At 43.9% G+C, this 15,515-nt stretch overlaps 1 protein-coding gene across 8 annotated transcripts in view; it reads left to right on the top strand.

The window, feature by feature from the left end:
• The window catches only part of BAHCC1 (BAH domain and coiled-coil containing 1), a 116,566-nt gene that overhangs the window by 17,390 nt on the left and 83,661 nt on the right, over positions 1-15,515 (top strand). For 5 of the 8 annotated variants that reach the window (XM_081180803.1, XM_081180807.1, XM_081180806.1 and 2 more), the window contains exons 1-2: positions 402-618; positions 5,048-5,441. In XM_081180803.1, the coding sequence (XP_081036929.1) occupies positions 5,276-5,441 (166 nt within the window). In that variant the 5' untranslated portion in view covers positions 402-618; positions 5,048-5,275. Of the gene's footprint in view, positions 1-400; positions 619-5,047; positions 5,442-6,594; positions 6,953-15,515 lie in introns of those variants that run through there. The other 3 variants (XM_081180804.1, XM_081180801.1, XM_081180805.1) reach the window with 3 other exon arrangements.

Below are 15,515 nucleotides of genomic sequence, written 5' to 3'. Positions count from 1 at the left end.
CAACAACAAGGCACCCCCCCCCTCCAGAAACCCCTCACCACCCAGCTGGCGTGCGTGTGTGGGCTGGAGCCGCTCTCTCTGGCAGGGCTCTTCCCCTCCCCATTCCGCAGAGCTTTCTTCCTTCCCCCTCCCTCCCCCCCCGCGCTTGCTACGTATCCCCCCATTCAGCAAAGCGGAGGCTAAGCTGCGCGAGGGGAGCTGCGCAACTGGAGGGACTTGAATTAGGCGCCGTTGGGTTGAGTAGTAACCCTGCTGCTCTCTGATTGGCAGCTCCCTGGCCCCGCGCCAGCCTATGGGGAAGCCTGTTTACGCAGGGAGAGTGGCACGAGCTTATTACCGTAGAGGGCCGGGCGTCCAATCAGCGAGCGCGCTCACCCTGAGTGAGTGGCACGAGCTTATTAGTATGCAGGGAGAGTTGCTTGCAGGACTGAGCTGCGAGGTTGGGGAAGCTGGAGCCCGCGACAGGGTCTTTTTTTCCTTTCTGCAAGGAGCAGCAGCCAGTGCATTTACAGTGCAACAGTCAGCACAGTGCAAATACCAGTAGGAATACAACAAAGTCCCAGTCACTGATTTAATTGTATTGCGTTCCCTGTGTGCAAAGGAACACCCCTCCCTCCAGTAAGTAATTGAAATTTATTTAGTATATATATATATTTTTGAAAAGTGCATTATTTGGTTTTTTTATTAAAAATATATATTATTTTTATTATTATCGAGCACACCCTCACGGTGGTCAGGTCTGAATTAATTTATTTTTTACATTTTTTTGCAAAATATTGCTAGCAGAAATTATTTTGAGCTTATTTTTCATTTTAAAAGCAATTCAGACACCTGGTATTCGCTGTGTGTAACATTGATATCCACCCACTGACTAAATTGTATCAATTCCTTAACTAAATTGAATATAATTTAACGACATCCTTGGGGGAAGGAGATGCGTATTGTTTCTAACGAAAAGAAAGCCTGCGAAATACGTGCATGAAGGTTTATTTTATTTCTCAGTGGTTCAGCTGTGCCTTAGAAATGTTGTACCGAGCTCCGGGCAGTACTAACAAAACCCACGATTGTTCGCATATTTCTTACTGAAATTCTAGTTGTTGAATTGTGTGGGGGGTGGGGTGTTTTTTTTCTCCTAACGGAGACGTGAATGGGGGCTTTGCAAGACAAACAAACGCAGGCATTGTAGTATTTTTGGGGGGAGGGAGAAGGAATGCATGCAAATGTGTAGCCTCCCTTGTTTAAAAATTAAATCACAATAAAAATTAAATCACAATGCAGGCGAGAGTTAGGGTTTTCTGCTCGACGCTAAGTGCTGTCTGCGACCGAAAGTGTTTCATGCATATTCGGCTATTCCGAACTGCAAAGGGGGAAAAAATTAAAATACTTGGAACAGATGCATTCTAATTTATTTATGCCCCTGTCTGTGTTTCTGCGCATGTATGTCGATTTTACGTAGGAACTAAGGCTTTTAAGTTTTGCAGTGGCGAGGAAAATGCCGCCGTGGTGTTGTGAGGAAATATTTCATTAAGATTGGAGGTAAAGGCCTTTCTTCGTTTGTTTTCGGTTCAGCTTAGAAGGTTGAACCAGGTTGCGTTTTTGCACGGGAGAGGCAATCGTCTTGCAAGGGAGCAGCTGGGAGAGGCGCTTTGTCTCTCGCTCTCCGATCTCTCCCCGCGTCCGCCCCTCTCTCGGTCCTTCCTTCTCGGATCCCTTTAGTGATAGCTTTATTTTTAAGGGGGGGGATTGGCTCTGGCCGGAAAGCTACATGCACAGCAATTTCAGTCTGGCATCCTTTAAATCTCTCTAGATTCAAACACGCACACATGCGATTTGGCAAATAACAAGATTTGGAAAAATGTATAATATTGCATAAAATGCACCGTGGGGTGGCGGGGAGGCGTCGGTGGAGGCACTTTTAGGGCCGATCTCTCCGATTTCTTCGCTGGCCGATGATGCCTAGCGGAAGCTTTCTACGTTCCCGGCACCGGAAGATCCTTTTGCTCGCGGCCGCTCGAGAGGCCTCTTCGCTGGGCTATAGAAACAGCAAGCACCGCCGAGGCTGGTGGTCCTCTCCCTTCTCCCTGCCAGGCCCGAGATCGGTGCGCCGAAGCGTTTGAAAACTCGCCGGATTTCCCAGTCCCGTCCCCCCACTAAACGCCTCGGAACCGTCCGAGAGGATAAAATATTTCTGCTGCGCGCAAAACCGTGGATACTCGGTAGATTTGACAACACAGTATAAAACTGGATTATTACATTTCCCCCACCCCATTTCTTTCTCTATCCCTCATATATATATATATATTTATCTATATATATATTTTGGGGGGAGGGGGCGTAACTGACTGGAACCGAACCGTGCAAATTTGCAACATCCTTTTGTTCCCTTTGCAACGTCTGAATCCTCCGATTCATTCCAAACCTCCTCGCTCTCGCAAGCGTTTTGTTCTTCTAAAGAATCGCCTTAGTCGTTTTGACTATGCGGAAAGCAAGCGCTCCGGATCGAAGCCTCCCGCGAGATCCTCTTATTTTTGTTTTGTTTAACGCCCTCCTTGTTCTGCAGATAAGCCCCCGCGGAAGAGGCCGCTGGGGGAAGCCTGCTTTCCTCCTTCCCCTTCGGCTCTCACTACGACCAGGATGGACACGATCTTGCAGCAAGTCCTCTCTGCGGTACGGGGTGGTGAGAAAGCCTTGCTGGAGCACTCAGACCGAAACTTTGCGTCGGCCTGCAATCGCGTTTTTCCAATCAGCTGCTTTATTTCAGTCTTGCACCTCAGATTTTCTTACTGTTTTCCTTCTAGAGAGAAAAGGGGGGCGGGAGGGAGAGAAAAGAGAGGAGAAATCCTACACAAGACGTTTCCATTCACGTTGATGTATCGAACCCCAAAGTTGCTGAAGCTGCTAATTTAGCTTTTGTCTTCCAGGCTTCAATTCTTCTCTCCCTCTCCCCCCACCCCCCATTTCCCCCCTTTCCTGACTCTTTGAAGTGGGTCCCTCATATATAATCCGCTGGTTTTTACATGATTTTTGTTGATTGCTGAAAGGGAAAAACTGCTCCCCCCCTCATTGTAGAAGACAGAAATCCTTTATAATTCCTTTTAATTGCAAAGCAGAAAAATCTTAGTTGAGGGCAGAGAGATGATCCTTTCAGGGAAATAGAGAAAAACCCTGCCCTTTTGTATTTAGTAATTTCATTTATTTACAATGCAAAAGCTGCCCATATATTTATATTTTTAGCGTGTGTGTGTGATATATATAAAGCTTATCAGCTGTGCAAATATGTAGTCACTTAATACATTATGTTTTCAGTTGTAGATTAAATCAAACACCAAATAGTCCGGCACTGTTAAAGAGCTGCAAGCGTTGAATCCAGCAATTAAAAACTGTATTGAGTAAATGGGAAGCATCTCACAGTGCAATCCTCTGCCTATTTACTTAGAAGTACATCCTATTGTGTTCAATGGTGCTTACTGCCAGGTAAATGTGCACAGGACTGCAGCCTGTATGTGGCTTTGTTGTGATTGAGGCACACTACTGTGTGTGTGAATTCTAAGATTTACAATTATGCATTTTCAATAAACTGTAGTCTTTACCTTTTTTCACACACACCCTTTCCTTTTGGGTTTGGAGGTGCTATGAATCCTTCAGACATTATTGAGTCCCAGAAATATTAGATGTGTGCAGTAGTCTTAATTGTCTGGACATGGGGGTGGGCAGAAGGGATCTAAATAATTTGGGTGTGTGTCTCTACCTCCCATAGCAGATGCAATAGGGTAGCTCCCCCCCCCCATTCATATATCACATTTTTACAGGGGAGTTGCAAATATTTGTAGTTAGAAGTCAGCAAAAAATATTCCAATGCAACACAACCTTGCTTGGTAAATCTGAAGGGGGGTGAGGGGGGGCGAGGAGGGTCTTTTATTCCCCCTTTTCCCTTCCTCTTGGCTTAATGTTACACATTGGTCGTAAGCCAAAAAAACCCCTTACGTGTAAATGGATTGAATGGATAGGAAGGACTTTACATAACTGTTTCGTCAAGGAATACAGTTGTAGGATTTAAACCTCTGTCCTTGGAGGAAGAATGCAAGGCTTTGCCACTAAGGTGTCTTGTGCAGTGAAATATTTGTTCCTGGGCTTGAGTCGTGGAAGGGCACCAAGCTCTTTTTCTCTGGGCTGATCTCCTTTTTCTCTAGTTTGCTGAAGGGGGCTTTCTTTTTGGATCCCATCAGGGCAACTCTCGCCCATAATCAAAGCCCGTGTACTGGGGAGGGGAGAAATCTCTTTTTCTCTTCAAAATACCCTCACCCCACCCAAAATAACTTGAAATGCAATTGATCGAAGCTTAATAAATCAGGTTGGGAACCCACCCCCCTTTCCCACTGTAATGAAAATAACGACGCATTCGTCTGGTTTGGTTTGCCCATGGAAGAGAGCAGAACAGAGGACCCAAATATTATTGACCAGCTCTGGAGAGAATCCCTTAGCAACTCAAAGGGGGTGGGTGGGAAAGGGTAATAATCCAGTGATTTAAACTCGACATACAACTACAGCAGGCAAATAAAAACTTAGCCATTCGGGAAAAAGATGCATAATTCCATCTTCGTTCCCAGCCCCCGCTCTCGGTTCCTGGGCGCCCTGGGGGTTTTTTTGGGGGGGGGTTCTTTTCTCTTTTTTTTCAACACCTTCCTCTTCGTTTCTCTGCCGGGGAGCCGCGCAACGCGCAAAGGGGCCGAGGTAGCAGCGCCGAATCGACGGGGTCTTACCTCTCCAAAATAAATTTTAGAAAGGGCTTGCTGTTCTCTGCGATAAATCCGACGCTCGCTTCGGTAATCGATAAGGTTGGCTTGCTTAATTGTGTTGGGAAGCCTCCTATTATTTATTTTTAAAATAATAATACTAAAAATCACCAGTAGCCTTTTGCTGCTATGGCGGGGAAGCGTTGGGTTCCGTGCGCTCTCGGATCGTCCCCTTTCCCCGCTCACCTCCTCCAGTTCCCAGCTGCTTTCTCACGCTTTTCTCCGCTCTGTCCCTACCCTTCTGTTTTCTGCAGAGAATGAGGCTGGATCCCCGGGGCCAAGAGAAGCGGAGGAGCCGCGGAGGGCTGCCGCCAGCCTCGTGGTGAGAGCGGGGAGCCCTCGGTCCCCGGCGCCTGGTGCGCTGCCCGTTTCCTTCCGCGGAGGGGGACCCGCCTGCCCGCCCGTCGGTGCCGCTCGCTCGCTCTGCTGGCCTCCCTTCCCTGCTGGAGCTTCGGTGGCGGCGGCAGCAGCGCGGCCCCGGGATGGATGGCCGCGAGTTCGCGCCGCCGCCTCACCTCCTGGCCGAGAGGGGCCACCGCAACAGCTCCAGTCGCCTGGCTTCCTCCGGGCACAACTCGGTGCAGCACGCGGGGCACTTCCAGCCCGGGAAATACTTCCCCTCGCCCATCTCCATGGCTACGCACACAGGTCAGTGGGGGCACCGGGGTGAGGAGAGGGGAGCAGAGGAGGATCAGGCCTGGGAAGGAGGGAGGGAGGGAGGGAGAAAGAGGGGGAAGGGCCCGGTCACTTTTCTTCCTGGCTGCAAAAGGGTCGCGATCGCCAAAGGATGGGCGCGCAATTGTGCAAAGATTATATATTTACTGTTAAAAAAAATAAATTGCGTCTTGATCTTGAGGCTGATCGATCCTTGCTCCGGTTGCATCCGTGCAGAAAGATCTCAACAGCTTACTTAAGAGGAGCTACCCCCCCCAAAAAAAATAAGAGTTGAGGGGAGAGAGATGTTGCAGTTAATAGATTCACCACTGTAGATCGGCTGCTCTTTGCAAATGCCCTTTCCGCTAACGTATTTGTTTCTTGTTTTGGTTTTATTAAGCATTAATACTTTCTAAATTTTTAATTAAAAAAAACCTCTTGGAAAGAGGGGGCGCGGGGACAAACAAAAGCCCTCAGCTGGCCTTTGATTGCATGGAGGGCCGGGGCAGAGATTCCAAGCGAGGCAGGCATGTTAGAAAGGGGAAATCATCATAATTCAAGAGGATTCGGAGGGAGGCACGGTTTTCCTTTCCTTTCCTTTTTTTTTTTTTGCAACATCTTTTATATGGTAGAATGGGGGGTTCTCAAAAGTGAGGGGGAGACGGCCCTTTTGCCCTTGGCTAATAATTCATAATGATGGGGGCGCACGTGCAGCAGCTCCGTTTAGTGGATGTGGAAGAGGAGGAAGCTGTATATTTTCTCTCAAATCTGGATGTACCAGGCTGATAACAAGCAAAATGCCTCCCGTCCTCGCTCTCTAGCTCTCTCCTCCCCCCCCCCCCTGGCAACCCACATATTCCTTACCGTGGAGTCTTCCTTTTTTTAAAAAAAGAAAAATTTAGTCATGGGGGAGAAGTGGTTAAAATAAGGGCATTTCCACCCCCTACCCCACCCCCTTAGTAGCTGGAACTGAAGGGAAATAAATCCCACAGAAGAGAAGAGGGGGTGTGTATGGGGGGGGGGGGGAGAAACCCTTTTTCTGCATTAACATCCTTAAGAAATTCTATTGCCTGAACAAAAAGGCTGTTATTTGCCAGGGAAGGGTGAGCACCCAGGAGCCGGCTATGCTCTTTCAGATTAGGGGTAGCTGTATGTGCAGGGTTAGCATTAATAGAGCGGGTGGTGTAAGACTAGAAAATCCTGTTTCTATATAAAGCCCTGAAGTGTCAGGGTGAGAATGGGTTTGCAGTGCATGTGTTAGCTTTAACAAGTGCTTGTGGTATCCTGCTAAAGACACAAAGTTTGGCAAGAAAAATCAGAAGTGGGGGGGTTGTATGTGCCAGGAGATGGTCTGTGGCATCAATTAGTTGTTTGGGAGAAGGGAATGTACCAAATAGAATCTTTCGGGGCTAGCTAGCTAGTTTGCTGGATGTCAGGACACACAAAATTTAAACATCCACTGTATGCTAAACGACCCAACTCCAAAATTCAGAATCTCGTTGGAGGTAAGAACTATACTGTCTTGGAAGTCTTCATTAACATCCTTGTATACGATGAGGAGAAGGGATTTAAACTCACGAGGCTTGAATGCAAAAATTCCCTGGACTGGAATTTTCCCGAGGAAGGAATAAGAAAATGCTGAGTAAGGGAATATGACTTTGTATATTTTGCCTTTTGTTTCTGAGTATTTGTAGTCTTTTTGTTTGCGAAGGGTTTGATTTAGCTGTACTGGATTTATTTTTGGAAATGACATTGCTCTTATCAGGGATAGATGGTTTGGAGTTAAAAACATTTCGTTTTCACTGTGAATGTTTGAATTTGTTTTCAGTGTAACCTAACCAGACTCTATATTTAACCCAAAGTCGATAAATGCATTTCTGTCCTCAAAGTTTTTGTCATATGGTTGATTTTCAAATGCTGTGGCAGCCTCTGAATATGTAGTGAGCACCTTCATTTTGTGTATATTGCATATTGGCTATATATTTATGGTAGTGGGGATTTAATCTTAGATTTACAAAACCACACACAGCCAATTAAGTTTTGTTTACAAGTTACTTGAAACATCAGAGCAAAAAAGAAAAAGATGTTGCCGTTTTTATTTTTCTCTAAACTCAGCAGTCACAGCCATTGTTTCTAGCTTGATGAACTGTGAATGCTAATAAAATTATATCTGCTTTAATGGGATTACAATTAGTACATGGATTAAAAAAGATGGCATGAGGTAAAATTATCTACTGGGAGTGCAACTCAACGTTTATTTATTTATTTGTTTAAAAATACATACCCAAATTCGGAGTTCTTAATGGACTTTTAGCACGATCTGATTTAAAAAGTGCTAACAAATGTTATGTGTAACACAAGTTACTTGTGCTTTATTTGAAATAATTGAATCGTAGCTTTGCAGGGTTTTCTCTAGGCTTTAGATTTTATCCCTTTTCTTTAAATAAAATAGAAGATGCTCATTGGAGTGAAGTCGTCTTCTTTTTTTAACCTGTTAGGTTCAAACAACACCAGGAAAGAATTTTAAAATGCAAACCCAGGCAAATTGGATGAGGAGTATGATTGGTGTCAATCATTGTGCTTTTCTTCCATAGTCTGGATTCAATACCCCTTGTCCTTCTTCCAAGCCATATGAAACCCTTCTGTTGATCTCTTTTATTTTTCTATTCTATTGTGGGGTAAAAAATGAGAATTTTGATTAAGCTCATAATTAGAAATATGGGGAAGGAATTCTGTTCCTACAGCCTCTTTTCCTTTTGAATGTGTGCTTTTAATGTTTTTTGTTAGGTGCATTTTCCCCCCTTCCCTTTTCTTTTTTTACGTTCAAGAAGCAAACTGTCAATTCCCGTGGAATAAATTATTGATGGAATCTTGACACTGATGCACAATTATAATACAGGGAAAGGCCTCTCCAAAACCAGAGGTCACAATATGTGAATATACTGTGCTGTGCTGAATCTTTGCCAGGTGCTTTTCATTATTATTGTTGTTGTTGCTGTTGTTGTTTGTTGTTGCTGTTATTAAGTCTATAAAGGACGGTAAAGTCTGCCTAAGGTTTCTTTTTCCTTTTACACTTGGAACAAGCAACACACTTATCTCCTTGTATCATTCAACAGAGGTAGGCAAGAGACCCTCCCGCTTATATATAGTATAGTTAGTTTAATACTTAGGGCCTCACTCGCTCAAAAGAAATAGGTTGGGAGGGGCTGGTTCCGTTCGTAAGCTGCGTTTCGGGCACCCACAACTCTTTGGGCAACTAAAGCAGAAACAAAAACCGAGCACAGAATTCCAAAAGGCCGGATGCAAAGCAAATCCACTGGGAGAAGACTGGAACGCAAAGTGCTCTTGCAAGAGTGCGCTTAATTTTTATGTCCACTCGGACGAAATTCCACAAGGCATGCATTCACCGTTCAAGCATATATTCCAACACTCCCTTCTCTCTGGAATTCTTTCCCCATGGAGATCTGGTGTACCCTCCCTATTCCTTTCCTCAAGCAGTCTCTCTCTCTCTCTCTCTCTCTCTCTCTCTCTCTCTCTCTCTCTCTTTCTCTCTCTTTGAAACAACAACAACAACAACCTGGCCAACGAGACCTTGGATTTTTAAATTTTTTTTTTGAAGCTAGCTTTTAGCGTTTAGCAAATTGTTTTTCTTAAAGCAGAGTGCTGATAGTTTTATAATCCTGCTGTAGAAATTTTATGGTAAAGCGCTGTTATAGTAACCTTGTCACAAAAGGTGCAATTAAAATGTTTTGTCTCATTATTTTTCTCACAGCATTAGATTTGTGTGTTTGCGCGCGTGTCTCTAATGCAGATGGTCCAAAGTCAAAGCTGTGAAAAAAAATACTATTATTTTTTTTTAAAAAAAAAAGGAAGGAAGGAAAGAAAAGGATATTAGCAGCATTATTCATCATTACTCCTGCCTGGAGCTGTTTGGATTTTCACATTGCAGTTGACTCTTATTTGGTATTCAAACGAGAGTCCTACCAAGAGGGCTGGTGAAAGGGAGACCCAAATGCTATCCGTATCCCCCATATCTGAGGAAGGTAGCTGCACGCCATTCAATTCCCCCTCAAAGCTTGGCTGGAAATACTTGCCTGAAATAGCTTGTGCAGGTACATGAGATTAAAAAGAACCAATTGTAAGTAATTGACAGGAAAAAGAAAGCATGGTAGCTGCCAGGAAGGGGCTTATGCTTCCAACGAGCATAGCAAAGGATCTCAAAACAGACATTTCTTATGAATGAAAACTGTCGCAGCGGTCCTAGGCTGGAAATTTCCTTGGGAGTAATAGGGTGGGGGATTTGGTTTTTTTTGTAGATGCAGGTACCGTTAAATCCAGTGATAGGAAGAAAGACAATAAATTCCTGGGAAGGGAGACTCAGTTGCAGGATTCACCCCACCCTACAGTTTCCTCATCTGGCATGCTTCCCCTACCTACCCCTCTTTTAAAGAAAATACATTTTAGTAAATACCTCATTAACTATCTAACACCAGTGGATGTTTCTGCAACACAGTTCCTAGCATTAAATAGGTGCTAAAGGAGTTACTGTTCAAAGGCATGTTCTAAAGACTCTAACCATCTTTACTTATAAATGACAAGAAGCATGAGACATCAAAGGCAAGGCAGAGATAACAGCAAGGAACTGCCAGCGCTGATCTTTTGCACGGGAACTGCAAGGCGCACATGGTTACACAAGGTGGTTACGGTTGTACACGAGAGAGGGAGAGGGAGAGAGCGCACAAAAATTAAAGTTCAAATTTGAAATGTACATTATCCCACTGGGAATTGCTTTGCCATCATGTCTAATTATTCATATAAGAGGTAGATTTTCCCCCCTACAGGAGCAACTAGGCGCACTGTGTGTGTGTGTGTGTGTGTGTGTGTGTGTGTGTGTGACTATGATGCTAATTTAGAGGCAAGGCAATATTTCCACGTGCAGAACAAGTTTCCCAGTACAAAATTTACACCACTGCTTCGAAATGGGCCTTAGCCTCGGAGCAGAAGAGGCTGTTCAACATATGGGAGTCCAAATGCAAAGAAGGTTGTTTTAAATAACAGGCAGAAGCCTAAAAATATCCCTTCAGAAATATATATATATATATATGAGAAAGAAAAATGCCAAACCCTAGAACTGAAAGATCTAAAAATATTCAGGGCTTTGGCAAGGCTCATGAAGTTAAATAAATTATACAAGAGCCATTCATGGGAGAGACTACTTTCTCTTACAGGAACATTGTTCAAGCTAATAAAAATTATAATTTACTAGCCACCAAGCTTTTCATGAGTCTAAATTTAATTGGTCAGGCTTCTGGAGTCCATCATTTCCTGCTGGATTAGTAGATTTGTATTGGAGTTTTTGACATAGCAGAGAACGAAAAAAGACAGAATCATGAAATGGCATATTTCTGGGCGAGCGCACAAAGCGGGTGGAGTGGGGGGGTGCCTTGCTTCATCCTCCCTCCATCCTCCCCCCACCCCGCCCTGCACCGGGCAAACTCCCTCTTTTATTCCTCCCTACCCCATTGCATCTTGAGTAGCTTGGAAAGGTGGGAGGAGACTTCAGGGTTTGGGGGGGGGTTGTGCATAGATGCAGGGGGTATTAGGGACGCGAGAACGCAATTTAGATCTTCAGAGCCCTTTGAAACACAGCACAGTTATTTTAATTTGATAAATGATCGGGCACCTTTAAGAGTGTGTTTGAACAATCAAGATACACTTCAGCAAGTTGATAGGATGTATGCTGTCAACTTGCATATGCCATTAGCGTAGACTGCACGCATAAATAATGTGAGAGCACAGCTCCTCTCCCTACCCTTCAATTCTCCATGCGCTACCCACTTACAAAAGAGCCCTTTACCCATTAAACCAGGGGTCTTCAGAGCCAAAAAATCCCAATATTTCTGGCTCCCCTCTCTTCCTCCTCCTTAAGGACAGTCTGTTCTAACTGAGTGCCTTTAAAACAGGAACATATTAAGAATAATGAATGTACCAATCCACTTCAACCAGGGTGTGTGTGTGTGTAGAGGAGACAGACAGACAGAGAGACCCTGTTAGCTGTGAAAACTGCTTTCTTATCATCTCAGCTTTTTTTTTTTTTACCTTGTAGCACAATTCTCCTCCTTTTCACTGTTTTGCCTGTGGTATGTAAAACTGCGGGGTTGGGGGGGTGGAGTGTGGTATATGTGTAAATGCGTAGGGGGAGCTGGCATTTAAAATATGGCATGTAATAATTAATTAGACCCAACTAATTAACACCAATCATTTCCAATAAATAATAAAATAAAACCATCAGTTAGCTTTGACTTATGGGCGAACATCAGAAAAGGCTTTTGTGATAATTCATAGGCTGCTTGGTGTGTGTGTGGGGATCAGTGAAACTAACACGAGAGGGTGCAGAAATCCACCTGCCTTCTTTGGTCAGTTCCTTCTGCAGTTGTAAGCCAGCTGTATTTCAACTGGTCTGCCTATCTATCTATGTTTGTAGGTTAGGATTGTGCAAACTTGAGTCTCGCAGACCAAAGCGAAAAACTTGTAAGGCTCTTCTTGTCAGTCTGTTTTGGAGTGCCATCTTCCTCGCTGTATCTCTCTCTCCTGCAAGTCAAACTTAGAACAATTCTTATTTTGAACAGAAAGCTCCAAACCACATGGCGAAAATCCATTTTGGCCTCGTTCACTGCTTCCTAGGCTCAGTGACAATCTAAAAATCTATGGGATGGGGTGGCCATACAAATACATGAAGCATCATCGGTATTAGAAGTACAGCATGTGGACTCCTGAAATGTAATTCTTAATTTTCCTTTCTGTGTGCATATGTGTGTGTGTGTGTCCTGTCTGTTCCTCTGTTTGTATATCATTGAAATATGAATGCAAGTACTTAACCCATTTCTCACCAGTGATTGAATCTCTATAATCAAAAAGGAGAGGTGACGTTAACCGGAGATTCACAAAACACAGTTGTGTTTCTTTTAGAGTGGCCATTGTTCTAAATATCTTGAAAACATAACATAGCTGAAGAAGTAAGTAGGCAACTCTAAATGGTTCAGAGGATTCTTATTTCCCTAATTTACCAAAAAAAGGGGGGGAGGGAAACCTTGTAAAGTGTAGCCGTAATAATTTGTGGTTTATTGATCTGTGTAATTTCTAAGAAAATATCCATTAATGTTGGTGTGCTCTGACCACTTTGCCGCAGAATACATTCAGGGGATTCAAAATATATATACACTTGAATGTTGAGAGACTGGGCTGAATATCTGAGAATCTACTCAGAAAAATAGTGGAGATATAGTGGATAAGATATAGATAAATATCAAAATCCCACAAAACCTTTCTTTTGCATGCTATAGTTTTCAGAGTTTTCAGACTATATCTGAAACCGAAGGCTTGTTCCAAATGTATGTGCTATAACCTTAAACATGCTCCGAATATTACGCTTCCTGCATATAGTACTCCTGAGAACTTTATTACCAATAGATCATGTTTCCTGGTGTGTGTGTTTTTTTAACATGCGAAATCTGCAAAAATAGCAAACAAGGTACTTTTATACTTCCAAACCTACAGCGCCAAGTCTTTACCATTCTCCTAAAAATGTTGAAATAGCTGAAAAGTCTAATTAGAGTGTTGTAATTAATAACATATAATGGTAGTAAAGCCTTTGAGCAATTAAAATTCTCTCAAGTGACCAGAAGGGCTATTACGGCAGGCCCACAATCGCCTTGTAGCTATAAGGATATCATAAAGGGAAAATCCTTGAGGGTGGTGAATTTTAGACAGGGGCAAATTAAAAAAATTTCCTCTGGGTTCCCCCCGGTACTCTTACCAGTGGTGCCTGCCCCTTTAGGTTTACGCTAGAATGTCATTTCAGTGCTCTGGATGAATACATAAAATAAGAGATGCCACGATAGGCGTGGGGCATTTGGGACTGATGTGTCCTGCAAACTTATTATTGTACAAGGGGCCTGAATTGTTTTTCTCCCCCTTGGATATCTTAATAGCGCAATACAGTAGAAATTTCCATTTTCTAAAACCTTGGTTAGCTGAAGCTCGTGACTACCTAAACTCACTGTGGGTCTTCCATGTTAACACAACCCCCACATGTAAATGGCACACCCATTTATTCGTACAATTTGGATGTCCTTCAGACCATTGCAGATGAATGAGAAGCTACCGTACAGAATACAGCGTGTGCCTGTTCCGTATATATGCAGCAGTGTGTTTTCTTTTTTCCTGTTCAGCATTCTACGCTAAATAATACTTTTGGACGGTGCAGCAAATTGCTTTGCTGGGAAGGGGGTTTGCATAAGGAACAGTGGGAGTTCTGTGCAGGCAATCTCTTGAGTGTAAGCAAATGGCTGGATGAGAAGGAGATAGTGTCAGCTCTCTTTGGGCTAAGTCTTCCTGGCAAATTGTTTATTTCTTTTGCCTATCAGATGGTTGCATTCAGTGCCAAAGTTGCAATTGTCTCTCCTTCCTTCCCTACAGCTGTCTCAATGGATTAAATTCCAAACGGATCAGAAGCTGTTTTAACAGGGAGGGGGAGGCATTACTGGGAAATTGATGGGGCCTAAACAGGTGGGGTTGTGTACTATTTAAGAGAGAGAGAGAGAGTTGTTGCTTTTGATTTTCTAAGACCTTGAAAAGCAGCGGAGAGAGTCCAAGTCACCCAAGGTTGGTGGTAGGATCCCTTGATCTCTCTCTCTCACACACACACTAATATGTAGCTGTGTCTCCAACGCAGATCCATTGAGCACGGCAAATAAATAAAAGCAGCCCTGGGTGGGAGTGAATGGATCAAGCGGCAAGCTATCTTGAAACCTTCTATAAAATACTTTTTAAAGATTTCATCTTGGTGATTAGCGAAGCATGGGTCGAGAACACGCACGTACCCCCCCACCTTCATCCAGCCAGTTGCAGCGTGAGATGATAACCCATCATCTTTTATGGAGCAAGCTGGAAGATTTCCCCAAGTTTCATTTAGCTATTTATCATCCTGGCAGGCGCTCTCCCCCTCCACCCCATGCACATACTAGTCCTTCTCTTGCTCCTATCTCTCTGCAACACCTCCCCCCCCCCAAACACACAAAAATATGCCTCTGCAGACTCACTAGAAAATGAATTGTGTATTCTTTTTTTTCCTGGAGAAGGAAAAATAAAAAGTGTATGTCAAAGTTAAAACAGATTTTGAGATTAACTTGTCTACTCCTTATTAGTGGCACTCCTTCTGAAGCTTACAGAGGATGCAGATAGAGACACATGTGTCAGGCAGAAAGAAAGCAGAATCCCGAGAAACCAAAAATCTTAGAGAATTACGGTTTGAGTAGTTTCATCTGTGTGTTAGCGTTTGTTTTCTGGATCTTCCCAGAGATGCTATTTTGCCTGCTTGCATCTGTGAGAGATCGGATGGGTTACGGGGCCTGGAATAACTATGGGGCATGTTTTTCACTTGTGGGTACGAAAGGGTTTTTTGGATGTACTGTACATACTATCATTCATCCCAAAATTTTGTAGCCCGGGGTGTTCTTCTTGGGGCTGCAAAGCGGGCCTTTGGTTTAGCAGTGGCGGCTCTCTCTTTGATGTATTGAAGCCTCCTTGTAAACTTGTGAGTCATCATGGTGAAAATCAGAGGTGTAAATTCAAGCGGTTGCTTGTGATCTAAGCTGTATGTTTGTGTCTGTGGGTGAAAGAGAGAGAGAGAGAGAGAGAGAGAGAGAGAGAGAGAGAGAGAGAAGCAGATCACACAACACATGATTAGGACAGGGTTTTTATGGAAAGCAATTGTTAATAATAAAAACATTTGCATAGCCTGTTTTATCCTCCCAACTTTCAGAAGGCAGCTTAGTAGCACAGGTGGGATTCACTGAAATCTTTGTGAGGATGGCTGAGGGTGGGGCATCCATTCAGTTTCCTCCTGGGTCCAATCCATCAGTCACTGCAGCTGTGCACACTCCCGTCATACAGGGAGGGGGCAGGTGTGGGGGTTTTTGCGCTGGGGAGGAGGAAATGAACAGAGGTCCTGCCATGAGACTGGAAAAGTTTGTGACTTAATGGCTGGGTCCTGAGTTCTGCGCATAG

The sequence above is a fragment of the Podarcis bocagei genome (assembly GCF_964188305.1).
Source record: "Podarcis bocagei genome assembly, chromosome: 2".
In the NCBI taxonomy this organism is placed as follows: Eukaryota; Metazoa; Chordata; class Lepidosauria; order Squamata; family Lacertidae; genus Podarcis; species Podarcis bocagei.
The sequence above is the reverse complement of the archived record's forward strand: the minus strand, read 5'-3'. Positions and strand labels throughout refer to the sequence as shown.